This window comes from Vulpes vulpes, chromosome 9 (genome assembly GCF_048418805.1).
Source record: "Vulpes vulpes isolate BD-2025 chromosome 9, VulVul3, whole genome shotgun sequence".
Classification (NCBI taxonomy): Eukaryota; Metazoa; Chordata; class Mammalia; order Carnivora; family Canidae; genus Vulpes; species Vulpes vulpes.
Genome location: NC_132788.1, coordinates 6283319 through 6310310, shown reverse-complemented (window position 1 = coordinate 6310310; position 26992 = coordinate 6283319). Strand labels below are relative to the sequence as shown.

Genomic DNA, 26992 nt, shown 5'->3' with positions numbered 1-26992 from the left:
GGTAAGCAATTACGACTTTAACCTGAAGGCTTTCTAAAGATGATACTAGTAGAAATCAAAACCAAGTTGAGTAGGGTTTAAAAGAAAAAAATAAAAAAAAAAAAAGAAAAAATCTTTCATAGGTCATATCGTGCTGAAAACCAAAATAAATGAAAATATTAGGGAGCCAAAATTAAACTCAGGGCTGCTAATCAAGGTTCTCTCCTTTGACCAGAGTTTCTCAATGCTGGCTTTATTGACATTTTGGACTGGTTAATTCTTTGTTGTAAGGATCTGTCCTGCACATCATAGGATGTTGGCCTGGGGACCACACTTTGAGAACGTCTGATCTGTAATCTTATGCCTGCGAATAAACATGTCATCTCCTAAAATATGAAAGTAAAAATAATATTGACATTTCCAGAACATGGAAAAGTTGTGATCATAGGTAATCAAGGTGCATCTTTTTTTTTTTTAAAGATTTTATTTATTTATTCATGAGAAACACAGAGAGAGAGAGGCAGAGACACAGACAGAGGGAGAAGCAGGCTCCACGCAGGGAGCCTGACGTGGGACTCGATCCCGGGTCTCCAGGATCACGCCCTGGACTGACGGTGGCACTAAATCACTGAGCCACCCGGGCTGCCCTCAAGGTACATTTTGATGGTGGAGTTCAGGAGTTGAGAAACCATGTTCTTATAAGAGATTGCAAGACAGAGGGCAAAATTTGTGATTTATGGATCAAGATGAGGATTTGATTTACATTTGCTCTAAATTTAGTGATTTTTTTCTTAAGTAATATTACTATGGACATGACCAAAATGAAAGAAACAATCTCAAGAGAAATAATAAAGATGATAACAATGACTCTTATCAGTCTGTGATATGGATGTCCATCTATCTTTAGTCAAGCTTCTTCCAATTTCTTGTTAAACTTCCTATGATAAATTTTATGTAAATGTAAAAAAAGCTATGCAACCTTCTTCACTTACTGCCACGTAACTTTTAATACTTTACCCAAATAATTTTTGTAGGAATAGCAAAAAACTGCTGGAATTAATGCTGTATACTTTTCTGCAGATAGGCCACAAAAACAAAAAAAAGGAAATAAATCATTATGGAGTGAATTTCAACAGATGGCTTATATATAATCTTCTAGGTTTACCAGACATGATGCATTTTTAGATCATCACTTTTGAGCACCAACCAGCACCTCCTCTGCATGCCCTGTGCCATTGTTTATTACAGCCAAGTGAATCCAGCACTGAAATGATCTGTCTTGCGCCAGCAAGCTACAAACAGAACCAATAGCCCTGTGCTGGCAACATTATTTTACTGTTGTCTCCTTAATCTCCTCTGTTCTTTTGCAATTACTTTTATTAGTATTGCTCATTTAATGAGACCTTGGAGTTAGGAGCCAGATGGTGTTGTTAGTTAAATCTGGAAGACTCTAATGGAATTGAGTTCAAACCAGGTTAAGGGTAAGAGAATCACAAATCTCCTAGCCTATTGTTCTGTGTACCTTTGGCACCCCAGAAATTAGTGTAGGCTCCCAACGGGAAGACTTGGATTAAGGTTCAGAGAGACTACGTGTGCTCCTATTTGGGTGCTGCTATAGCAGAAATAAGACAGGCATGTTCCCTGCCTCATGGAGCCTGTAGTCTCCTAGAGGTGAAGGACAATAAGAAGCAAGCAAGGAAGACCACCAGGCATTGGGATAAGTGATGAGAAGGGCAGGAGGTGGAGATGACATGGAGGGGTGCCCAGGAAAGCTGTCTGAGGAGGTGCTAGAGAAGTTGACGCCAGAATGATGGGAAAGGGCTGACTTGGAGAAAGCAAGAGGCATGTCATCACTGTTTGTTAGAAGGAGTCATGGAACGGCTGTGGAATGGAAGTTGTTTGGCGTCCCCAGGGGGCTGCAAGGACACCGCCATGACTGGAACCTGCAGAGGGAAGGCGGGTGGCCTCAGATGAGGCCAGAAGCCACTGGACCCAGAGATGTTGCATGAGGCAAATGAACATTCAGACTCTGAGATTATCCAGGGATTTTTAATCATCTTTGGGGCAACATGCTGATGAATAAGACCTGTAGAAAGACTATCTCTGAGATCAGAGCAATAAATAAATATTCATGATCTAGCCAGTATGTGAAGTCATCAGAAGCATGATTTTGACCCTTTGTGTAGAGGGCAGGCAAAACAGAGGCAATATTTTGATTAATCGAGTAGCCTCATGTGGTAGCATTAATTTAATACTTGCATACCGCACTTCCGGGAGAGCACAGCGGTGGTGGTAAATCTACCCAGTGTCTCCTCCTCATCCTTCCTGTGGGTAACAACGGCTGGCCTGCCTCTGACCAACATCCTGCCCTACACTATGTCCCTGATACATGAAGTAGTCCCCTTCCCAGAGGTCTCCTTTCTACTCTTTCTTCCTGACCCCAGTCCCCTTCTCCCCTGTGGGGCCTTCTGCTTCCATCCAGGCCCAGTTCAGACACACACCCACCTGGGAGTGAGGTCAGGAGGGATGAGTGAACCTCCAAGAACTCTTGCAGCAACATAAGCTCCCCCTTGTTGGCACTCATACTTGCCTTGTTTAAGTAGGGTGAGCTAGATCATTCGTTCATTAAAGATATTTACTGGACCTGTTGCCTTCTACAAACAGATGCGAGAACGTATGTATTGATTTGCGTTCTTACTAGCAGTTGCCATTTATTGAGCAATTAATTGATCAAGGGCTCTTCCAAGTGTTAGTGATTTAATCCTTATGTGATGGTTAATTTTATGAGTCAGCTTGGCCTTGGTGCCCAGATACTAGGTCGGACATTTTTTCTGGATGTTTCTCTGAAGGTATTTTCAAATGAGATGAACATTTAAGTCAACAGACTTTGAGTAAAGCTGATTAGTCTCTAGAATGTGGGTGGGCCTTGTGCAATAAGTTGAAGGCATCAATAGACAGAAACTGACCTTCCCTGAGCAGGAAGGAATTGTGCCAGCGCACTGCCTCTGCACTGAGCTGCAGCCTTCCTTGGGTCTCCTGTCTGTTGGCCCACCTTGCCGATTCTGGACTTGCCATCCTCCACCATTGTGTGAGCCAATTCCTTGAGACAAATCTCTCTCTCCCTCTCTCTTTCACTCTGTCACTGTCTCTCTCTGTTTGTCTGTATATCTCTCTAAACACCCGGTCAGTTCTGTTTCTCTGGAGAACTCCCATTAATAACACACTTTATAGCTTAACCATTTATGCCCATTTTACAGATGAGAAAGTTGAGGTACTAAGCACCATGCCCAAGGGTAGACACTCGATGAGCACGGAGCCAACATTCCAGGCTAAAGTCCTTTTGAGCCACAGCACAATGTGGCTTCTCCTTCATGAATTTGAAGGATGAGAACACAGTGACCTGCTCATAACACACACTATTTACTACAAAGTGTCTCTCCTTTTTAATATTTACCAGCTACATTGGGTTCTTATCATCCCACTGAAGTGCAAAAATGTCCATCCGCAGAGAAGGCTGGTCAGCAGGAGGCTGTGTCACAGCACGTGTACTTGCTTGACCTATTTAGGTCCTATATACGAAATTATCTCCTTCACGGTCATAACGTCCCAAAGTATCTTGAAATAACCACACAATTTCCATACACAGTCAACTGTGAGGACTTTAGGAGCACGAGGGAGAGCTAAATAGACAACAGTTTAAAATTCACGGTTTTGCTAAAAATTAGATTACATCTCCCCTCCGCTTCCGAACAGGCCATTAAAATAAAGAGAAATAAGCAGTACATGTGGATGAAATTAAAATAGAGAAAAACAAACAGCGCACACAGAGTCCCCGAGCCTCTTGATGTCTTCCCCGTGGGCTAAAGTCCCAAATTGAGGTCAAAACTTCAAAAGTAGCCTCGAACTGGAACCTTTCCACAGGAAGAGCCAGCAGTAAATATTGACTCCGGGATCAATTGTTTCTGTTTAAGCTCCAGTCGGCGAGAGCAAGCCAGGTCACATTTGAGAAGGAGCTGCTTTCAGGAGGACTTGTCACCCCCAAGAGCATAGAGATCATCTCGCTGCCTCTGAATTGAGATCATTCTTCCCAGAATGGAGAAGATGGTGGTGAAGATACTGGTCATGTTTGTTCTCGGAGCGCATTACCCACCTTGCGCAGGTAAGGGACTCAAAGACACGGCCCCCTGCCCCTGATGCTGTGGCGCCGTCCTGGCCTGCGGGCCTTGTCTCACTGTGTCCCTGTGTGCTTGTGTGTTCAGGTTTTCCCTTGTACGACTATGACCCGTCCTCCCTGCGGGAAGCCCTCAGTGCCTCTGTGGCAAAAGTGAACTCCCAGGCTCTGAGCCCATATCTGTTTCGGGCGTTCCGAAGCTCAGTAAAAAGAGTAAGTGCATGCTATACCTTCTTGATTCCGATGTATACTGCTCTCCGTTATTCATTTATTTGTTGATCTGTTCGGTACACTTTAAAAATGTTTCCACTTTAAAAAGATAAGAGCTAGTCCTCTCTTTCGTACTGTTTTCGGACAGAGGAAGAATTGAATAACACTTATTGTCCAAAACCACTTTGGATGCAGGATTCTTCTGGAGCTTTGCCCCTCTGGCTTGGCTTTCTATTTCCAGATGTCGCCCTTGGTGTGTCCTCCTTCTGTATCCAAGGTCCCTGTGGTTCTTCCTGAGATGTTTTATTAAGAGCTTGTTTATTAGAAATGAGGCTTTTTCAATTTCAGCTGCCCTGCTCCTCATACTTAGGGCAATACATTCTGGCTTTTAAGCCCAAGAAATCCCGCCTTCCTTTGTCAATTTGGTAATGGTCTGTTTCCCGTTAGCTTGGGGAAATGGGGAAAACGTGAATTTTCTTGGTTTCCCAATGATTCAGTCTGTGATTGGTGAAGAAGAAAGAAATGCAGAGATCGGCTTCAGAGGAAATGAGAAGGCTGGATGGCAAGTCACCTTCCCCTCCTCCATCCACAGGTGACTTCACGGCCTACCGTCTAGGGAGCAGTAGGAACAGACATTCCCCCGGGCTAGTGGGTGCTAAGATGGGAGGTGGGGGAAGTTCTGTAAAGTCACAGGTCGCATACATGAGAGCTCCGTGCAGGTCCATGCAGCCAGGCCATGGGTTGCAGGAGGGGTAGAGGAAGAGGGAGATAGAAAATCCTCAGTGAATGTGGAGCCCAACACAGGACTTGATCTCACAGCCCTGAGATTGTGACCTGAGCCGAAACCAAGAGTCGGACGCTCAACTGACTGAGCCACCCGAGCACCCCTCAGTTGTCTTTTCTAATTGGGCCATAGGTCATGAAGATGATGGGCTGTGTTTTAGCTGGGGGTCCAGCCCAGGAGCAGGCTGTCTCGGCTAGGGCGGGGTCACTTGGCACTGACATCGTGATTCGGGGGGCACCGGGAGGTATGTCAGCTGCCAAGTGACATTCCTTCCAGAAGAGCACAACATCGGAATAAAGAACCCACTTTTTGCTTACTGGCTGTATTGGCCTCCATCTTTTGCATTTTGTGAAATCTGCTTGTGGCGGGAGGGGATCACCATCCCCTTGCTGAGCTCACAGATGAACAGTTTAAGTCCACCTGTAATCTAGCTAAGACTCACAACAGAAGAAAGTGGTTAATAAAGTGAACAAGAATGTGAGGCCGGGTCAATTACTGATGCCATGGAAATGCGGCCTGTGGAGATGGGCTCGCAGCAGGTCCAGCCGCCCAGGGCTCATCTGGGCCTGTGTACCGGCTTGTATCGGACACCTGAGCCCAGACACACGTGCACCTGCCAATCAGCTCTGTTACTTGTGTGTGCGTGTGATCCTTCATGAACTCACTCGCAGGAGATGCCTCTGCCTCCTGGATGCTGCTCTTCGAGCTGGGAATCTGCTTTGCTCTAATGACTAAGTGTGTTGAGCAATAAGATACAGCAAATGTTTATAATTTTTGATCTCATAGCTTCACTTCTAGGAATATGTCCAAAGGAAATAAGTCGTGCCCATACACATGCAGGAGGTTCAGGGATCTGGTCAGTGGACTCAGGGAGGAGAGCCAGGCCCTGCTACTTTATTCCTAAGTTTTATCCTGGAGCCCGGCAGCTCTGGACCTGTTGCACATCAGTGTCCCTGAGACCCGGAGCTACTGATGTCCAGGAGGGATGGTCGACTACAATGTCTCGGTCTGCAGGGGTCAGGGCCGTATTCTTCAGTGTTCTCCTGGTCATTCATGACTTGAGCTGAAGGCAGACGCTTAACCAGCTGAGCTACCCAAGGCAGTTGGGGTTAAGAACCACTAAGTTTTACCAAATGGATCTGGATTTTTAAAAAAATATTTTATTTATTTATTTGAGAGAGAGAGAGAGAGAGTGAGAGAGAGCATGAGCAGGGGGAGAGGGAGAGGGAGAAGCAGACTCCCCGCTGAGCAGGGAGCCCAGTATGGAGCTCAAACCCAGGACCCCAAGGTCATGACTTGAGCTGAAGGCAGATGCTTAACCAGCTGAGCCACCCAGGCACCCCTGGATCAAATACTCTTGCAATGCATTTTAAATGACTTATCTCTTGCGCCCCAAGTTCAAAAAAAGACAGAAGAGGACAAGACCATGTGACTTCAGCAGTGATGGTTTCCTTGCTCTGACACTGCCTCTGGGCTCGCTCAGATTCTTCCCTCGGGACACAGGCGTGGAAAGGAAGGGTGGACACAGGCCCTGTGCTGGGAGGAGGAAGAGAAGAGGACAGAGAGGTCCGTCCTTCTGGGGAGAGAGGAAGGGGGGGCAGATACAGAGGGAGAGGAGGAAAGACAGGAGGATGGGGTTGCACAACCACACAAACAAACGAAGTTGGTTTCAGAGAGAGGGGAGTGCCGTGGGGGGACAGAACAGGATGGGGGATGATGGATGGGCTGGGCCGGGGCAACTGTCAGTGGAGGCCCAAGCCTCTGGGGAGGCCACTGTATTCCGGCCCGACTCAGTCAATGACAAGAACTTCCAGCTGTGAGGAGACCCCCGGGGGGACCCGAAGGACCAAAGGCCTTGAGAGAGAGAGTCAGGTTTGGGCCAAGTGAGGTCAGAGAGCGGGGTCTGAGTTGGGACCTGAGGTGGACATGCCCAGGGCATGACTGAGGATCCTGAGGACTGTGTTAAGGACAATGGAACAAGCATGAAAGTGCAGGGAGATCTTTGTACTTGGACAAGATCTGTGTAGCTGCCGTGAGGAGCGGGGTGCTAGGGAGGAAGCTGAGACAGTGACCTTAGGAAGCAGGCGGCGGCGGGGGTGCAGGTGAGCCTGGCCTGGGTGCAGGGAGGGTGGGGGCCACTGGGTTCCGGGACAGCCAGAGGCAAAGCTGCGGAGGGTTGGGGATCCTTTGTATGTGTGTGTCCACTTCTGCCCATTTTTACTGTCATCTTTGCTTTTTTTTTTTTTTTTTTTTCACTGTCTGGCTTTCTAAATTATTAACCAGCTGGACTTGATCTTTAATTTTTGTCCAATTATAAGGATTAGTTTGAAAAACCTAAATGATCTCCGTTCTCATCAGACTTCTCCAGAGCAGAACCAATAGTGTGTGTGTGTGTGTGTGGGGGGGGGGGGATGTGATGAAAGAGAGAAAAAGAGAGAGGGGGAGATGGGGGAGGGGGAGAAGGAGAATGAATGAGTGAGAGACATTTATCGTAAAGCAGTGGCTTACACCATGTGGAGGTCTGGTAAATACAAAATCTGCAGGGTGGGCTGGCTCGTTGGAGGTCCAGAAAAGAGCTGAGGTTGCCCTTCATGTCCGAAGGCCGCCTGCTGGTGGAATTTCTTCCTGATCAGGAAAGAGACAGTCTGTGCTATCCAGGCCTTCAACTGATTGGGTGAGGCCCACCCACATTAAGGAGGATGATCTGCTTCACTCAAATCCGCTGATTTAAATGTTAGTCCTATCCAAAAAAACACCTTCTAAGAAATACCCAGAGTGTCTGACCGACTATCTCAGCACCATGGCCTGGTCAAGTTTGACACATAAAATGAACCATCATAATCACCAAAAGGAATTGCGATGGGGTTTTTAAAATTTTTATTGCTTACATATTTTTATTTCTTTTTGGAATAAAACATCAAAATACTCTTGTTATGAAAAGTCAGAAAATATAATAATATAACTATATATATGTGTGTGTGTGTATATATATATATATATATAACAAGAGAAAAAAAAAACCCAAAAGTACTATCTATTATCCATTCCTCTGAGACACCCACTGTGAGTGTGTGGGAGAAGGCCTTTTTGGATCCTTTTCATATTTTGGTATAAAATTTTTTTTTTTTTAAAGAAAAACAGGAGCAGAGTTTCATAAAATTCGGCAATTGACTTCAGCAACAATACTGGGTTTGGGATTTTCTCTAGTTGATTCCTTAACCTTGAATATTGAGGTTGGCCCACCTTTTTCAAACACAGGGTGGAGTTAGGCTGGTTGAAAGTGAGTTCAGATGAAGCAAAACCATTAGGCTTTTCTCCTTCTCCTGAACTGAGTGCTTACAAGTGCTTAAAGATACAAAAAAAAAAAAATGTTGCAAACTCATCTCATGGTTCAATAAAATTATCTGTACTCAAAAAAATCCCACATTTTCCTCTTTTTAACCAAGCTTCTGTGTTGCTAATTTGCTCTCATCTGACTGCTTTAAGGGAAACTGCCTAAGCAGGACCTGGGTGGAGAGCCCCAACCACATGCTTCAGCAGAAGAGGGCTTTATTTTACTTTATTTTTTTTTAATGAGACTCAGATTTATTACCCACTATTTCAAAATTATGAATAAAGAGGTAATAAATATTGTCAAGGTGGAATTTTTAGTCTGACTTTTTTCCAGAAAACACGATTTCTATAAGCACGCCTCACCCAGGGTTAGGAGGAGACACGAACCACCCCCCCCCCCCCCCCCCCCCCGCCGCTCCCAGGCTTGGAGTTTGCCACTTATTTCCACACACAGTGTCTTGCCTGTGCCCTTTCTTCCCTACGTGTGAGCGGCCTGTGCTCTCCCAGGGTTCTCTCCACCCTGTCCTCCCTGGGAAGTCAGTTAAATGCATCAGCTTTGTCACAAGGTGGGTTCAAGAACTGAAAGGGAGGAGAGTTTGGGGGCCGGGAATGTGGTCGGGTGCTGGGCCAAGGCAGCTCCCGTCTCGCTTCCCTGCCGCCTTCTTGTTCCCGCCCCAGTGTGGTCTCTGCAGCTGCTGTGGTGATTCATGTCTCAGGTCTTAAATCCTTCTGGGGATTTCCCATTGCAATGAGAATGAAATCTAAATACTTCCATGGGTGACAGGATCATAAATGACCTGACACACCCCATCTCTTGTACTTCATGGTGTCCGGTTCCCCTCTTGTTCATTTTGCTGGAGACACAATAGCTGGCCTTGTTCTGCCCCAGGACATTGGCACTGCTCTTTCCACACATGATAAGCTCTTTCCCATTCTATAAGCCTCAGGGGAAAATATTTCTCCCTCTGGAGGATTTCTCTGGCACATTCTCTGCAGTAGGTACTTCCTCCTCCTGACTCCCCCCCAACTACCATGTTGTCTCTTCCCTCAAAACATCATAACCTCTAGAACAACTTTGCTTAGTTTTCTCTAAGGTGTTTACTGTGTGGCTGTCTGTAATCTAAGCAGGAATCTAAGCTGCACGGAATCTTCCCTGCTCTGGCTTGGGGGTAGGACACACTGTGGGCGCTCATTAAGTCACAGGACTTCCGTGTCATTAGAGCATCACAGATTCATCATGAAGCTTGGGGGTTTCCCTTCATATCCCAGCCTTGGTGGAAAGGAATAGACAATTGTGTGAACTCATTCAGGGATCACAGCTGATCAAACAGGAAGCAGGACTGGGTAGTTCTGTTAATTTCTTATTGATTATTAAGAAATTATGGGGCATTCTTTTAGGAAAATGATCCTTGAAGATACACATAGTTGATTATCATTATTTGTGGTAGTTATGTCCTATAATGTCAGAATGCACACTAAATTAGTGCGTACTGAGCCATTGCCCCTGGTCTAACACCATGCACACTAAATTAGCACATACAACTATTGCTCCTGTGGCACATCTGAGCCCTCTGTTCTAAGGAGCATGGACAGCACTTAGGACAGCATAGGACTTACACTTGGGGGCCATCTTATTTTATTTTTATTTTTATTAAATTAATTAAAATAATTAATTTTAATTTTATTTTAATTTTTTAAATATTTTATTTATTTATTCATGAGAAACGTAGAAAGGGAGAGAGAGGCAGAGACACAGGCAGAGGGAGAAGCAGGCTCCATGCAGGGAGCCCGACGTGGGACTCGATCCTGGGTCTCCAGGATCACGCCCTGGGCTGAAGGCGGCGCTAAACCACTGAGCCACCCAGGCTGCCCTGGGGGCCATTTTAAACAGCAAAATCACCAAGAAAAAAAAAAATGAGGAAAACATGGTCCAAACTAAACCACGAACGTGACACTTGTCTACAGTATGACAGCGGAGGCTGGACGGCGGAGCGCTGCCCTGTCTGGTCTCAGCTGGGAATGTGAGCATGGGGCAGCTCAAGTTTTCCACCACTGTAAGCATGACTGCAAAGGAAGCCTGAACGTTGATTTGGGGGATTATGAATAAATTTCAATGAATAGGCAGATTTGCAAAACCGGAATCTCTGAATCATGACGATCTATTGTAAATGTAAGTCATCAGGAGTGACGTCGACCTTGCAGCTCAGACATCTGAGTTCTGGTTGCATTTTTTTAAGCGAAGTACCATGTGCCTTTGGAATAGCACCTCTTCCTCTGGTCTCGGACTGAGGGGGTGGCACAGGGGATTGCTGAGGCCACTTAGAGCTTTCACCCCGAAGGATTCAGGGAGAAACTCTCGTAGCATTGTAGACTTCAGAGGCTCCCCAAGGCAAACTGATGCTTTGTTTTTGTGAAGGTGTATGTTCTGGATCAGGACAGTGTGAACATGGACCTGGAGTTTGGTATTCGGGAGACAACATGCAGGAGAGATTCTGGAGAAGACCCCGCGACCTGTGACTTCCAAAGGGGCTACTACTCGGTAAGCGTGGCAGGAAATGCCATAGCGCAGAAACTAACACGACAAGGGCCTCAATTCTTGCTTCTTCCATGACCTGGAGTTGTTCCAAGTCATATGAAGAGCTTGGCCCTTGCCTGGCATCCGGCCACACTGGGAGGCACCAGCTGTGTCCATACTGTGTTACCTGGGCAGGGGCGGTGTGGCTCCATGGTTGAGGTCTTGGGCTACGGAGTCCAGGGGGGTCTTGAGTGATCCTGGCAAATTATTTAAACCCTGTGACCTCAGTTTTCTGCTCTTTGAAGTGAATATAATGATGGTTCCAGGCAAGGTGAATACAAAGAGGCCAACCCCAAAGGCAAATTCCAGACATGTTTTAAAAGAATCTCCAACACCAACTGTGTTCCTGGCATGAGTCGCATTATTTTGTAGTTGACTTATTTTGCAGTTGACTGTTGTATAATATCTGTCCCCCGCCCCCTTGATGGGCTCGGACTCCAAGGCGTCAGGACCTCGGTGTGTTCACTCTTGTATCCTGGTGACCAGAACATGGGCCGCCACTGGGTTCACACCCACGGGCAAGAGTCGGGTGGAGCAGGCCAGCACCAAGCCAGCACTTGCTCTCCAGGATGATTCTGTTCAGCTGCATGTGTTCTCAGGGTTCTGTTCTTTATCAGCTTGTTACTTGAGTTACGTTAGGCCAGGGTCCCTTCCCAACAGTGTAAAATTCTGGAAAAGGAAGCCTTTGTTTTGCTACTTGTTTCATGAGACTTTTCTCTGGGACTGTTTTAGGAAGGACTCAAACCCAAGGGTCACAGCAAATGTTCTTAAGGAAGCCTGAGGTCAAAGGAGAGGAGATGAAAGTCCTTTGGGTTCTCCCCACTTCCTTTTCCTCCCCACTGGGAAGCTTCAGGGCCACCGGCTCCCTGCTCCTGGAGAGAATGGTTGCTCTCCCGGGGGACTCGTGATGCGCCAAATGCCTAACACATCTTTTTTAAATGTTTCGTTTGTTTCAGCTTTGGTCTTGAGAAATGTTCATTTTGGAAACATGAAATGCCTGTTTGCATCATTCTTCCAGGACTTACACTATCACTTGATCTCTCAGATAGGTCCTAACCCTTTCCATGAGCTGCTGAGGAGGGAACTCACCGTTTTCTTTTCCAGCCGGCAGCTGTTTGCAGAAGCACCGTGAGGGTGGTGGCGGAGCAGGTGCAAGACGTGTGGGTTCGCTGCCAATGGTCCTCCAGTTCAGAGTCTAACAGCAGCGAAGAGGTAGGACCAGGGGCTTGGTGTCCTCCGGGACAGCACCTGGTAGGGTCTGTGTAGGTCTGTCACAAGCAGACCGCTGGGACAGAGTCTCGGGAACGTCCTCCAGGCAGGGGCGAGCACAGCTCTGCTTATTCGGCTGGAGCCTCCCCTACTTCTCCAACCTCTTTTCTCTCTCTCTTTTCCCACCTCTGCCCTTGTTTCCCAGAGATTTGGAAACAGAGCTCTTACAGCAACAATTCGTAAATCTTGAAAGTTTTAGGTCTAAGTATGCAGCTCCCTGGCACTGTGGTTTAGTGGAGGGAAGGGGGAGAAGCATTTTTGTTGGACTGGAGTTCAAAGCCATTTAGCAGCTCTGAGGTCTAGGTCAGGGCACTTAACGCCACGATCTGATGCCTCTTCGTGTGTGAGATGCCAGGAGTAAAAGCCACTTCAGAGTGTTGAGAGAATTGAATATGTTGATAGACAAGGACGATCTGGTCTACAAGAGATGCTTGGTGAATGGCAGGACATGGCTCATCCCACCCCAATTGCACTGAAATACTTGTTCAATGAATATTAGAGAATGGAGGAAGAGAGGCTCAAGAATATGATATGAGGAAACCTCCTATCAAACCTCTTGACTCCAACTAGGCATGAATATAATTGTTATATTACTTATTCGAAATGGGATAACATTCTTGACTGGTGTTTTAAAATATTTCTACCATGGGACAGCTGGGTCTGTCCCACCATGATCTTTCTCTATGCACATTTTTGTTCAGTTTTTTCAAGATTTCATTCTGTAGGTGAAAATTACATTAAAAGAGTAAAGAATCATACAGTTTCAAGAATTACACATAAAAATTAATGTTCCCATATTATGAACATCCACGCAGCTTAAATATTTCGCATGGAAATCCATTGTAGGATCAGGATGTGAAGAAGCTAATGGCTAGGAGTGCCCATGAGAGGGAGCGGTTTGATAGGTGCAGGATGACTAAGCCTAGGTATTGGGATTTTCTCCACAGAAATGTTCGATTGATCTTGAGCACGCTGGAGACCTTTGAGGATCAATCCACAGGGAAGCCCCAATTCTGGGCTTTCCAGGGAGCCATGGTTTCAGGATCTAGTTCCTGGGTGTTTGGGCAAATATGAAGGGCCTCCTTTTCTGGACTCCACTGAAGCACCTAGGAAGTCAGATGTGTTTCCACGCTGACACACTCACATGCCTGTGGCCCTGCTAATCCAGAAATGACAAGGACTAAGCACAGCATTTCACAAACTCTTTGTTCATATTGATTTTGTGACCTATATGGGAACAGCCAGGGAGACAGTGGGGACAGGGACAGACAATGCTAGCCCTCGTGGAGTTTGCAGACCAGTGGGGCAGGGTGGGGGATCCATCCAGCAGGGGAAGCCTTGACTCCAGGGTAAGCATTTGGGGGCACATGCCAAGAGGACAAAATATCGCCCAGGCACAGGAGAGTGTCCCTGGGGGAACTGACGTTCACATCAAGAACTTCCATCAACAAAGAGGACAGGTGTTTAGGGAAGAGAGGCAAAGTGATCCTAAGCACTGGGGGATTAGGAGGGAGTTCCCTGAAATGCAAGAGAAGCTGGTTGGGTGGGAATGGATAGAAGTCGTTATGGTGGCAATGAGCAAAATGGGGACAGTGGCATAAGGTTGATATGGAGAGGAAGTTAGGATGGACCTCTGGGGTCAAGTCTAGGATCTCTGGCTTCACCCCAGCGTCAATGGGCCTATTGATGGCAAAGAGCAGGTGGGGGCTCTAGGAGGCTGGCGGGACAGGTGAGAGGGAATGCTGACATAGTGTTGAGAAATGGATTCTAGTTCCTTCTATGACCTTTAACACATTGAACTGAATTTAGTAACTGCCCTCCCCCCCATTTAACCCCTCTTCCATCTCTTATTTGGGAAGCTGATTCTGATCACACAACCCACAGATCTGTTGCAACTTTCTCATTGCATAGTGAGGACTATGCACTTTTTTTCCAAGTTTTGTAAGAAGACTCTGACACTAAGTCAAATTGGCCCTTGAAACCGACCATACTTTAAAATAAACTCTCAGGTGGATGTTCCTCAAAGATTAGGAAATTATAAAGAATTATGAGCCAATTAAAAAAATTCCTTAAATTAAAGAATTCTGTGATTCAAAGGAAGAAGAAGAAAGCAGATGGAGATTTCAAGTAATTCCTGGAAACTCTGAAATAGATTTCTTATATGAAACAGAAAAAAAAAATGGAAAACAGCTGTTAACCATTTTTGGTGAAATAAGCAGTGATATTACAAACATAAAAGAGAATAGACTAGGATGAATTTAGTCATCAAACAAGTAAATCATTGTTGGAAGTAGGAAATAGAAGAAATAAAACCGAAAAAAAAATCCTGGAGTAATGAAAAGGAAGATCATTTGAAAAACATATGTAGGTTATAGCAAAATTTCCAGGGAAAGGAACATAATGTGAAGAAAGGTGTGAGCCATGGAGGATAAGACCGAAAATCCAAAATATGAAGAATGAGGACTTCGATCAAATGGAAAACACCTTGTAAGGATATGATTTGAGAAACTACCAAAAGTAAGAAGTTTGGATTTCCCCTTTACATGATTTTAAAAAGGGTAAAAGCTGCAAGGAAATTTGAGAAAATACACGTTTCTAAATTTGTTAATATTCTTCTCTCTTTAACCAAATGCATAGTTGTGTTGCGGGTAGTTTCTATCATTTGTGTTAATTTTGAAAGTGAAGTATGGAGATAATAAAGGGCACCGGATGGCAGAGGAGCACAAGGTCAACCACTTCGATGTTTTGTCCTGTCCAGAGCGTGAAGCTAACACCTGTAGGTTGACCAGTGAACTTGCCTTTTTTTTTTTAAAAAAAAAAAAGATTTTATTTATTTATTCATGAGAGACAGAGAGAGAGAGAGAGAGAGAGGCAGAGACACCGGCAGAGGGAGAAGCAGGCTCCATGCAGGGAGCCCGATGTGGGACTCCATCCCGGGTCTCCAGGATCACACCCTGAGCCAAAGGCAGACGCTTAACCTCTGAGCCACCCAGATGTCTCTGAGCTTGACTTTTGACAAACCCTGATTAGGAGTAGATGCGATGAGATTTGGCCAAGGCTTCAACTACAGTCCAAAGGCGAAACTGAGGAAGAGTCACTAACACGGAATTCTGAGCTCAGGGGAAGGGAGCTGATAGGCATTGGGTTCACTTGCTGTGTTCCACTTCCAGTGATAGAAATTCAACTCCTGGGCCGCTTGGGTGGCTCAGTCGGTTAAGTGCCTGCCTTCGGCTCTGGTCATGATCCCAAGGTCCTGGGATCCAGTCCCGCATCGGGCTGTCTGCTCAGCGGGGAGTCTGTTTCTCCCTCTCCCTTTGCCTGCTGCTCTCTGTCTGTCAGATAAATAAATAAAATATTAAAAAAAAAAAGAAGTTCAACTACAAGTCTCCTAAGCCCAAATGGGATAAGTCCCTGGATCACATTCACAGAAAGGACGGGGAAGAGTTGGCCTCATGAACCAGTTAATTTTAGGAAACTTCAACACCACCTGTGCCATGTTAATTTCTCCCTCCCCCCCTTCCCCTCCCCTCCCTCCCTCTTCTGTCTCCCTTGCCCCATCTTCTCCTTCTCTTACTGCAGACGAGCTTTCACCTTGTAGTAGGAAGCAAGGTCACAAGGTGCTCCAGGTTCAAGTCCTCTAAACTTAGGCGGAAAAGGGAGCATTTCTCTCTAGCTCCCCTGGAGATACCTCTTGACATGATTCCTGTTGGCCTGGCTCTTTGGTCATGAGTCCCCCCAACCCCCACCTTCTTAAAATTACACCTTTATTGAGTTTAATCTACATAGTACACAACTCACCCTGACAGTGTGTCCAATTCAGTGGTTTTTAGTATAGTCATAAGGTTCTACAACCAGCACCACATTCTAAATCCAGAACATTTTCATCACCTTGAAAAGAAACCTCATCCCCATGAGTCGTCATTCTGTGTTCCCCATTCCCCCAGCCCCCAGCAACCACTCGTCTACTTTCTGGGTCTACGGATTTGCCTCTTCTGGCCGTTTCGATATAAATGGAATTACACGGTATGTGTCCTTCTGTGACCGGCTTACCTCCCTGAGAATCATGTTTTGGAGGTTCACACCTGTTGTAAGATGTATTGGTACTTTGTTCCTTTTTAGTGTTGAATTAGATTGTTTGTAGGGATATACTACTTTTGATCGATCTATTCATTGGTTGTAACATTAGGGTTACTTCCACTTTTTGGCTGTTATAAATAATGATGCAGTGAATATTCTCGTGTGAGTTTTTGTGTGGACTTAGGTTGTTCTGCGGGCTTTCAGTGGCTTTCCGATGCCTTTTCCAAACTGAACACATTCTGAGAACTTCATGACAGGAAACCTCTACATCTGATCTAAATGCAGTCTATTTACAAGTCCGCCTAAAAGGTTCCATCTTTCTGGTCCCCAGTATTTGGGAGCACATTCTGAGTCTAGTAGAAAGCTTTTCAGGCAATTTAAATTCACGTAAGTTGCTCTTCCCATATGTTTCCTTAGGCACACATTTGACATCACATAAACTTATTTAATAAAATAAATTGCACTTATTTCATTAACAATGAATTATGTAATGCGTCAGAGTCCTCCAGATGATATTTGCATTTTTTACAGTGTCTCTTTCTTCTCTCTTTTCATGTTCTGATTCATTCCGACACCTACGTTGATTTAGATGTTTTTGGGGGACGTATTGGGATCCTCTCAATGGAGAAACAACTACCTACTTGGTGAGTTGAGATCTGTTCTTTTTAATGTTTTTTTCTTTTTCTTGAAACAGCTTCATAGCGAAGCTCTGTTAGTGAGTCATTTAAAACTGGAAACATCGATACGTAACCTGTGAACAGTTATAGTAATTCTAGAAAATGAACATTCTCTTTATTTTTGCTCCTTTCTTACCACTAGGCAAAAAAGATACAACTTTTCACTTCGCTATCCTTTTCTATTCTTTTCTATCCAGAGATTTTCCATACATGAGTCCATCCAATGGCCCCATGTGTCAAATAAACAGGGCAGATGTTGGACCACACGTTGAGAGAGTCCCCTAACTCAAACAGGGTTGTTTTGTCCTGGGTGCACAGCCCAACTTCCAGGACCCAAGTGTGCAATAATGTGTGGCTGGACGGTCTGGACTAAAGCTCATCTAATTGATTGAGGTTGAATTCTGTAACCCTCCAACCACGTGATGAGAGGTGACCATCCCTTTAAGGGGCTTGGTTGGGGGACAGAGGGACCTCTGTTCTTTACATTTGAAGTGGGGTTGGGCTAGGGTCCAGTGGGTTAGGAGCCGTTTTTAGTTTTCTGGGGCTTTTTTCCTATTGGTGCTGATGGCAGCCAAACTATTTGATGATCTTTCACTGCTGCCTTGCTTCAGAGGCATATTTGAGGCATCAATAATAAACTCACAGAACATTCTGGAAGTGGGGAGAGGGGTCTTGTCTTATGACTATTCCTGCATTACAGGTCTCATTTCTGAAAAACCCAGAAGTGAACAATTGCGTGAACGGTCAGTTGGTAAGTGGTCCTACTTTCTTCCATTTGACACCAACAGATGCTTCTGGGATCAAGCCAGATGTGGCTGAAACCATTTCATAGTAGATTAACCCCTGAAATGCAAAATATTTGAAATGAAAACGAAAAGAACAGTACTGCATAAACTTGCTTTGCAAGTCACTGAAAAGGTAAACCTGAGGCATCACAACTCATTGAAAAGTTAGCAGGAATCCAAATGGCAACTCTGGCTCAGGATATCAGACCTGACTTTTCCTCTTGCCTCGTTGTGGGGCGTTTTCTGAAAAAGCTCAAACTCTCTCAAACCCCTCTTTGTCTTCCTACCCTCAGTGGTCCTTTGGGACCAGCAGATGAATTAACGGTTCTTGCAGTTCCTCCCTCTTACATATCAGTTTTGCTCTCATTTAATCTTCAGGATAGATCTGCGAACCAGGTGTTGTATGACCTGCTTCAAGAGAAGAGACGAACAATTCTAATTACATATGCAAAACAGTTACTCTGTGCTAATTGCTTGGCGCAGCTTTCTCTTCACAACCGTCCTGTGAGGCAGCACTATGTTCCTTCCCATTCTGCAGATGAGCAGACTGAGCCTTAGTGAGTTTCTGTAGTATGTCCAAGGCCATACTGCCTTCGTGGGACTTGGATCCAGGTAGTGAGTGGCCGAGATAGGACTTTGATACAGGCCTGTCCGACTCTCCAGCTTTTGTTTTTGCCAGTGCTGTTTTCCCGAAGACTTGTGAATTGCACCCTATTTGGGAGTTCTTCATTAAAAAGAATAACACAGATATTAATATTTCACTGAGCTCAATGTTTGGTCCTCACTAAGCATACTGCAATTTATTTGAAGTGCTGGGGTTTACCATCTGAGGCTTGATTTATTATTTTTATTTTTTAATTTATTTTTTTTTAAGATTTTATTTATTTATTTATTTGTGAGAGAGAGAGAGAGAGAGCAGGGGGAGGGACAGAGAAAGATTCCTAAGCAGACTCTGAGCTGAGCGCAGAGCCAGATGCAGGGCTCTATCTCACTACCCTGAGATCATGACCTCAACCAAAACCATGAGTTGGATGCTTAGCCAACTGAGCCACCCGGGTATCCCCTGAGGCTTGATTCTAAACAAAAAGGTTTTAGACACTCTCTGGGTTATTGCTTTGGGAGAACATATATTTATTCAAACAGTGTGACCATTGCTGAGGATATTTTTTTGAATGCTTCCTTTTTGACATTGCCTTCAGAATCTATGGCCCATTCTTTTGAATTGCTGTCGTGGAGGAAAATTCTTGTCCTTGGATTTGATTTTGGAAATAGCCAAAATAAATGCGATTAATCAGATTAATAACCAACTTGGGTGAATTAGTTGTATACTGCTGTGTGTCAAATTATCCCAAAACTTAGCAGTTTAAGACAATACGTGTTTGTTACAGTACAGTTTCTGAAGGTCAGGAACCCACAGGCCGCTTAGCCAAGTGGTTCTGACTCAGAGTCTCTTACAAGGTTGCAGATAAGATGTTGTCTGGGGCTGTGATCTCATTTGAAGGATTGTCTGGGTCTGAAAGATCCACTTCCAAGATCAGTCATGTGTTTGTTGGCAGGCCTCAGCTCTTCATGGGCTCTTGGACTGAGGGCTTCACTCCTTGTAGGCCTATCCATAGGGTTGTCTGAGCGTCCTCAAAATATGACAACTGGCTTCCCCTGGAGATAATGATCAGAGTCAGAGGGGGAGAATGAGCAAGCCACAGAGCACCCAAGACAGAAGACACGGTCTTTTGTTACCTAATTTTGGAATTTGTATATCATCACTTCTAGGTATTTTATTAGTCGACAGATCCACTCTGGCCCAGTGTCGGAGGGGAATACCTGAATGTGAATACCAGGAGGCCGTCTTGGAGGCTGGCTACTGCATTGGGAAAATGCCATTTGGGCCCCAAAATATTTTATGGATATAAATTAATGTGATTGGGGGCACCTGGGTGGCTCAGTGGTTGAGCATCTGCCTTTGGTTCAGGGTGTGATCCCGGGGTCCTGGGATCGAGTCCCACATTGGGCTCCCCACAGGGAGCCTGCTTTTCCTTCTGCTTGTGTCTCTGCCTCTCTCTCTCTCTCTTTCTGTGTGTCTCTCATGAACAAATAAATGAAATCTTTAAAAAAATTTAATTAATGTGATGGATCCTTTTTATATGGCTCAGAAGGTAATTCCAGAGCTGAATTTTAAAAACATTTTGGGCCTTGAGAACATCATGGATGCAGCTCTGCAGCCATCTTAGAGACTGCTTTGAAGACCACAATTTAATTTATTTCACCAAATGTGTGTGGCAAGCACTGGGCAGATCTCATGGAGGACTGAAAGACGGATGTGACCATCCCTGCTCTCGAGGCTTATAGTAGTGGCCGGGATAGATGACTCGTAGAGAGAAATAAGCATAGGTTCAGCTGCGACACCATGCAAGGGAGAGTGAGGGAGAGCCAGGTAAGGAAGACAGAGCTTGTCGTGTTCTCGGGGATCTCTCAGCAGCGTGGGCCTGGCTGTGCCAATCACACCTCTGCCCACTGTTCATAGTTGTGGGGTCCACCTTGTCTCAGACCTTGGTGTGAATGATAGAGCCTATATGTCCTTCTATCTATAGAGAACCTGAGAAGGATCTTACCTCCCGGGAATCGAGGGTACCCGAACAGGTGGCACAGACTTCAGGAATAAACAGTGGCTTTGAGTAACGGCCTTGAGGTAAGGGGACAGAGTTAAAATTGTGTATTTGGAAATCAGAGCTTCTTGGAGTGAGCACCTTGACACCGCTGCCCTCGTGCCCCCAGATGTCTTTCTCTGCCGCTCAGCTCCTGTGTTCGCTCGCCTTCCCACCGCCTGGTCTCCTCTCAGACACCGTCCCTCCGTCATCTCCCCCACCCCATGCTCCTCTAGCTTTTTCCTGTGGCTTTTCTGTTTGTCACCACTGACATGATCAAGTGTCCAGTTGAAGAGCAGACAGACGGAACAGGCCCTCCTTTGCCGCACCCCCATCCCAGCAACTGCCCTCCTCCTGCCCTGTGTGCTGAGCCTCTCCATGCAGTCATGGCCTTTGGATGCTGCCCCACCCTGCTCACCTCCCATTCACAGTCCGCTTTCTGCACCCTTGACTTTCAGCCCTGAGATCCACAAAATCGGGCCTGCCTTCCTTTCCTCGATCAATGCTTTAAATACCGGTGACCATCTGTGCTATGTCCTTAGCCCACGCTCTCCTCCTCCCGTAGACGGCTCTGTCCTCTCTCCCACTTGCCTGACTTCATCAATGATCTGCAACTACTTCCGAGCACACATCTCTTACCATGCTTTGTCTGGAGACCTAGGCCCACTGGATGCAGTTGCTATGGGTACCCATGACCTCCTGGAACCCACCCGGCCCCCTCTTCAACCCCTTTTCTTAAATGAGGGTGTTGCCATCCACCTAATTTTCTCTAGCTCAAAATTTTTTTTTTTTCTAGCTCAAAATTTTAAAGCAGCATTGACTCCTCTTTACCTTTTATCTTCTCCTGACATCCACAGGGGTCTGGCCTCATTGACCATGGCCACACTTTCTCTCTGGCATTGGCCAATCATTTCATTACCATCACCCCTGATCAGTCCATGCATTCTTTTCCCAGGTCCTGATCTTATGCTGTCTACCTTGCATGCTGTCCTTGGACTTATCTTGAAACACAGAGGAGTCTCTGACCTTTCCACATAAGCCTCCTAATGCTTGCTTCATTGGGGATAAAGCAGAGGTGTGCAAAAGGTAGACACCAAGCCAAGAGGAAGAGCAACCTAGTTACTCCCAGTGTGGTGGGGAGCTGAAGACTGAGCCCTGGTTTACCAAGTCCTCACTGAGTACCACCAAGTATATAAATTCCCAGATACTAGGGATTGGAGCAGATGTAGCTAAGTCTTTTTAAAGACTCCCAAGTAGTAAGGGGACATCAGGAAGGAGACACTTAAAAAGAATCTTCAGATGCAATTATAGACATTGACTCAATGCACATTCATTTTTACACACACACACACACACACACACACACACACACACACACACCTTAATAACAAAGCTTGAGCCTCTTCGATTTTAGTTTACATAACACTGTACACCTTTAGGATGAAGTCCGAGCTCCTTAGCATGGCCCACAAAGGCCTTGGGGATCTGGCCCCTGCCCTTTTCTCCAAGTTGGCTTCAGCCTTGAGCTCCGGCAGTACTGAGATGTTCGCAACTCAACCTGCTGTGACTTCTGCATGGAACAGCCACCTGCTAATCCCTCCTACCAGCCAGGCCTCAGCAGTGTCACTTCCTATGGGACATCTACTCTGACCCCTTTCTGATAGTCCTCATCACAGAGCCTTCTGACGAGCCCCCTTCTTGTCTTCTCTCTGCCCCACCGGGCTACACCAGACTCTCTAGACCCAAGGCGCAGGGCATGGCACCTGCTTCTGTCTCCTGGTGCCCCGTACAGAGACTGGGCACACAGCACACACTCAGCAAGTATTTTTGAGTGGATGATGAATCCTTCCCTTTAGGTTCCCGAGACTGTTATTTAAAAAAAAAAAATCAGTTAAGCATAGTATAATTAATTTTTAACCACTGGAATTTGAAAAAAGTCAACTGACATTTTACTAAAATAGAAGGAAATTTTACCAGTGAGGCTGTATTGGATGAAAGATGCAAATGGTAGGTTTTCTTTTTAATCTATGTGCCTCCTAAAAATAAACACCAGCTTCATATGGAGATCTAGAAACTACTCATTATGAAGAAATGGACTCATCGTATTCCTTTTTTATAAATTTAAATCATTTCCTTTTGCTTTACAGAGCATTCTCAGGGTGGGGGGGGGGGGGGCCAAAATAGAATTCTCAATGAACTGGCTGCATTTCATTTACTGATAATACGATTCTATTGGGTGTATACACATACACGTATGACAATATAAATTCTTGATTCGCTTTCTTTAACAAAATGGATTGCCAACCAAATGTCTCTTTAAAGGCAGCGGCCATGAAAGGCTCAACACTGCCACCCTCCTCTGGACATTGACTTTGACTTAAGTCCTAGTTCTTCCCTGCCACCTCCCTCCCCCCGACCTTCAGATTTCCCCACTGTGCTCCAAATTTCCTAGTTTCCCAAAACGAGCCTGGGAAGGCCAGCACAGGGTCTGGAATCAGTGGACCTGGCTCTGAGCCTGCGCTGCCATCATGAGCTGTGAGCTAGCACTCCAGTCTCACGTCCTCCAAAGGCTTATTATTATTTTTGTCCTTATTTTGGTCCCTGCTAGTCCTCGACCTCCTTGGGGGTCCAGGGCCTTGTCATTCTTATTCATTATCTTAATTTACTCCCATAAAGTTGAGAACGCTGTCTAGAACATAATAAGGGTTCGATCAGGTTGGAAGGAAGGAAGGGACACATGTATGACTCAAATCAGAATGATGACTTTCAAGCTGTGAATGACATTTTTCCGGTGTGGAGCTCCCTGAAGGCAGAGGCTTTGGTTCAAGGGAGCACGGCACCCTCAGAGGCTCCCTGACAGGGGCTGAGTGTTTTTGTAATTTAATGCGCTCTGTTCTAGGATTCTTTCAGGTGACCAGAAAATCATTTCATTCACAGGCATAGAGAGCAAAAGGCAATGTTTAAACACGAGCTTTGGCACTCTTCCTCATTTGCCACTCTATTAAAATAGGGGCCGTGAAATTCAGGGCCCACATCTCACGCTGTTAGGGATCTGAGTGTCCAACACTTGCTTGATCTTTCTGGCTGGAATAGTTCACGCTCCTTAATTATGCAGTGACCGGATAGCCACAAACCACACGGAGGGCACCCAAGCCACAGCGGCGTGAGCAAGGCTTTTTCCATTACGCTGCAGTGTCGATTCGTGTGGACCCCTGAAACTCTCTGGCCCAGAGCAGCGAAGCAGGGAGTTGCTAGTGAGGCCTGCTGTGGCCAGGTGCCTGCTGAGAAGGGTCAGTCTCATGATTTTGTGCTGCACCAGGGAAGAGCGGAACTCTGGAGGGTGCCTGGGCCCTTTACGGGCACTGCCTTTTATAAATCTTGCAGAAACTCATATAAAGCTCTGTCATTATTTCCTCTGCTTAGTAGATGGGGAAGTAGGAGCCTCAGGGGCTCTTGCTCTTGGAGGTGGTGTTGAGACTGAGAACTTAGCTACTGATGTCTGTGTGTCTCCTTCCCTGACCTGCGACACTCTCCCTCACGTCAGTATCTCCATGTTTAAGAAACTGCATGAGAGGGCAAGAGCCCAAGGATTATTATTATTTTTTAAAGATTTTATTTATTTATTTGAGAGGTGGGGAAGGGCAGAGGCAGAGGGAGAAGCAAACTCCCCACTGAGCAAGAGCCCGATGCAGGACTCGATCCCAGGACCCTGAGACCATGACCTGAGCTGAAGGCAGACACTTAACCGACTGAGCCACCCAGGCCCCCCAAAGCCCAAGGATTATTTAAGATACATCATTCATGTGTTGGGTGAAGCTAGGCAGGCAGCAGCTGGAAGGCAAAGACTAGTTGCCTGGAAGGGTTAACACATACCTACCCATCATCAGCAAGGTGGGAGGGGTGACCCTGTGACTTGGGCCCCTAAGTGAGCTGGCTGAGAGATTTCCATATATGAGTGTCAGACCCATGAATGACAACTTCTTGTCATGATCCCCCACAACTGCCACCTCCAGCCAAGGCCCTGGAGGTGGAAAGCAGGCTGTGTGGGGCTCTGTCCACTTACACTCTGACGCTCATTCACTGTGCACACCTGACAATTACTCCACCGGGGATAGTCCATCCTCAGTATCATGGTAGTTGTGATCTGCAGCGTTGCTGCCAGCACCGAATTAGCAAATACTGAACTATTGTTTCTGTGGGAAGTACAGGGTTAGGCTCCCAGGAGCCTCTGGTCACTTTTTGTCAACCGGTCAGTGCATGGCCTTGTTTTATGTGTGTTTCTGTTTAAAGGCACCATGTATAACATCCACTATTGATTCATGTTGAACTCACGGCCAACGGCACTATAACCCATGCCCGGACCACACTCATCGAACACACGCATTCTCCACGAGGCACATCACAGGCTTCTTGTGCTTAGCACCGCGAGACAGCACTTCAGCACTCTGGGCCACTATAAACAGCAAAATCACCAACAAAAAAGCACAGAAATGCCCAAACAGCGGCCCTAAATGGTCTTCAAGAAGGACACTTGTTTACGACAGGAGCTGAAATAAGGAGGCAGAGAGTCACCTTGTTTGGCCTTGGCTGGCACCATGCACGTTGGGGGACTAGCTTTTTGCCACCCAGAGCATGTCTGAGAATGGATGCAACACCAGCAGGAGCATTGGTTTGGGGGTGACCAAGGGATGTTAGCCAGATGGCAGATTTCTGCAAGTACTGAGGGTCAACTGAGCAACGGTCCCCACTCCTCCTTCATCCTCACCTCGTCTTGACTGTCGTGTTCCCTTTCCACCTGGCTTGAAAGAAGCGGTGTCTGCACTGCTGCATCCAAGGACCTCTTTCCACTGGCTCTGGCCTCCTCTCTATCCACCTCCTGGCACCCCCAGCCTTTGCCCTGGTACCTCCTGGTGCCTTCCTTTTGCCCACCAAACTTGGTGGCTGCATTTGGTGCTCCTCTCCTGGCTCTCCTCTCAGCCAACCCTTCTCTCTGTTCTGCACGGATCTCTCTTCTCCCTCCTGCTCCCCAGATGGTTGTGGTCCCTGGGACTCCAGCCTCAGCTCTGCCGCTGCAACTCCTCTTTCCCGGGTGAGCCCAGGCACTCCCCTGCTGTGCCTTAGCCCCATAACCAACAGCACAGCAGATGCCTCCATCTGGGTTTGCTGCCACATGCTCAACCCGGAATTCTCTTCAGGACTAGTCTTCCTCCTGTAACCAACTCATCCACCTGGTTACCCAGATCTTATCAGAGTCCTCTCGGGTCTCCTCCCTGCCTTCACCTGCCCAGTCACTGCATTCTGCTGTCTTCCTCTGAAGAGTGTCCCAGCTCTGTCCCTTTGCTAGCCTGGCGTGGTCACCATCTTCCCCGATGGTCTCACCTTGTTCCCCTCAACATCACCTCCACCTGTCCCCATAGTTATGCTAACACGGGTGGGGGTGGGGTGGTCTCAGTTCCTTGATGGTGAAGGACGTGAGGAATCGGGCCCTCGGTACAGTGGTGTGGTCTGGGTCTGCACTCCCTACTTCTCTCTGCCTCCACATCAAGTGGAAGAGTCGCAGCTGGTTATTCCCACAGGCCCCCAGTCTGGCTCTGCCCTCCATCCCCAGCCCCTGCTGTTGCCCTCCAGCACTCTGCCCCCAGCTTGTCTCCGGGGTCTAGCTCATGAGTCTCCTCCAGGAACCCCTGCACTCAAGTATCCCTGGAATTATACTTACTGTACCCTAGTCCCTTCTGGATTCTCTATGGTTGGTGATTTCTTCCCTTCCTTCCTTCCTTCCTTCCTTCCTTCCTTCCTTCCTTCCTTCCTTCTTTAGATTGAGGCTACACCTTATTTATCTTTGTACCCCCCAATATTTAACGCATACCTGTTTATTGGACAGATGAATGGATGAATGACTGAATTAGTGAATGCTCCCACCTTCAGCCCCATGCCCTCAGATGTCTGTAGCTGAGGCCTGTCTCCCCCTTTTCTGGCTTGGGTGGCCCCCTCCCTCCTGGCTGCAGCTTTACCTCAGGAGCCCTCTGGCTCTTCCTTTTTCGAAACTTGAATTTCCTTTCTGGGGCGACCTCCCCTTCCCCCTGCAGGTATCCTCCACCTCTTTTCTTTGCCCAAGGAGCTGGCTGCTTTGCAGAGTTGCTCCAGTCTTTAGCACCATTGTGGATTCCGTTTGAATATACCCAGGAGTGCTGGGTCTTGTGTCTCCATAGCAAGAATGTGGAATGCGTGCCACAGAGTCTAATCCCTCTGCTTCTCTCTTTTAACAGCAGAATTCATCGGAAAGAATAGAAGTTCCAGTGAAGAAAGATACTCTTTGAATTATGTGATTTTTCTTTTGATTGGTTCCAGTCCTTAATAAATGCTTTACTCTTCCTCTTTTTCCATTGCCTGATTCTTAAAAAAATAGGTGTAACTATTAAATTTTTAGATAAGAAGCAATGACATGAAGAGATTATTACTACCTAAGGATTTTAGGAGCTAAGGACTCACA

General features: G+C 46.3%; 1 protein-coding gene across 3 annotated transcripts; it reads left to right on the top strand.

Moving 5' to 3' along the window:
* Window positions 1–3953: 3953 nt before the first annotated feature.
* Window positions 3954–26880, top strand: SPP2 (secreted phosphoprotein 2). Of its 3 annotated transcripts, none has more exons than XM_026006213.2 (8): window positions 3954–4138; window positions 4239–4363; window positions 10894–11016; window positions 12157–12264; window positions 16988–17042; window positions 17776–17826; window positions 20449–20546; window positions 26772–26880. In XM_026006213.2, the coding sequence occupies exons 1-7, from the start codon at window positions 4072–4074 to the stop codon at window positions 20517–20519; spliced, it is 600 nt and encodes a 199-aa protein (XP_025861998.2). In that variant the 5' UTR covers window positions 3954–4071; the 3' UTR covers window positions 20520–20546; window positions 26772–26880. The 3 variants fall into 3 exon arrangements, with proteins under 3 accessions (XP_025861998.2, XP_025861997.2, XP_025861999.2); XM_026006212.2 differs by having other exon boundaries at window positions 26769–26880; XM_026006214.2 differs by lacking the exon at window positions 26772–26880 and adding an exon at window positions 21458–22699.
* Window positions 26881–26992: the final 112 nt, after the last annotated feature.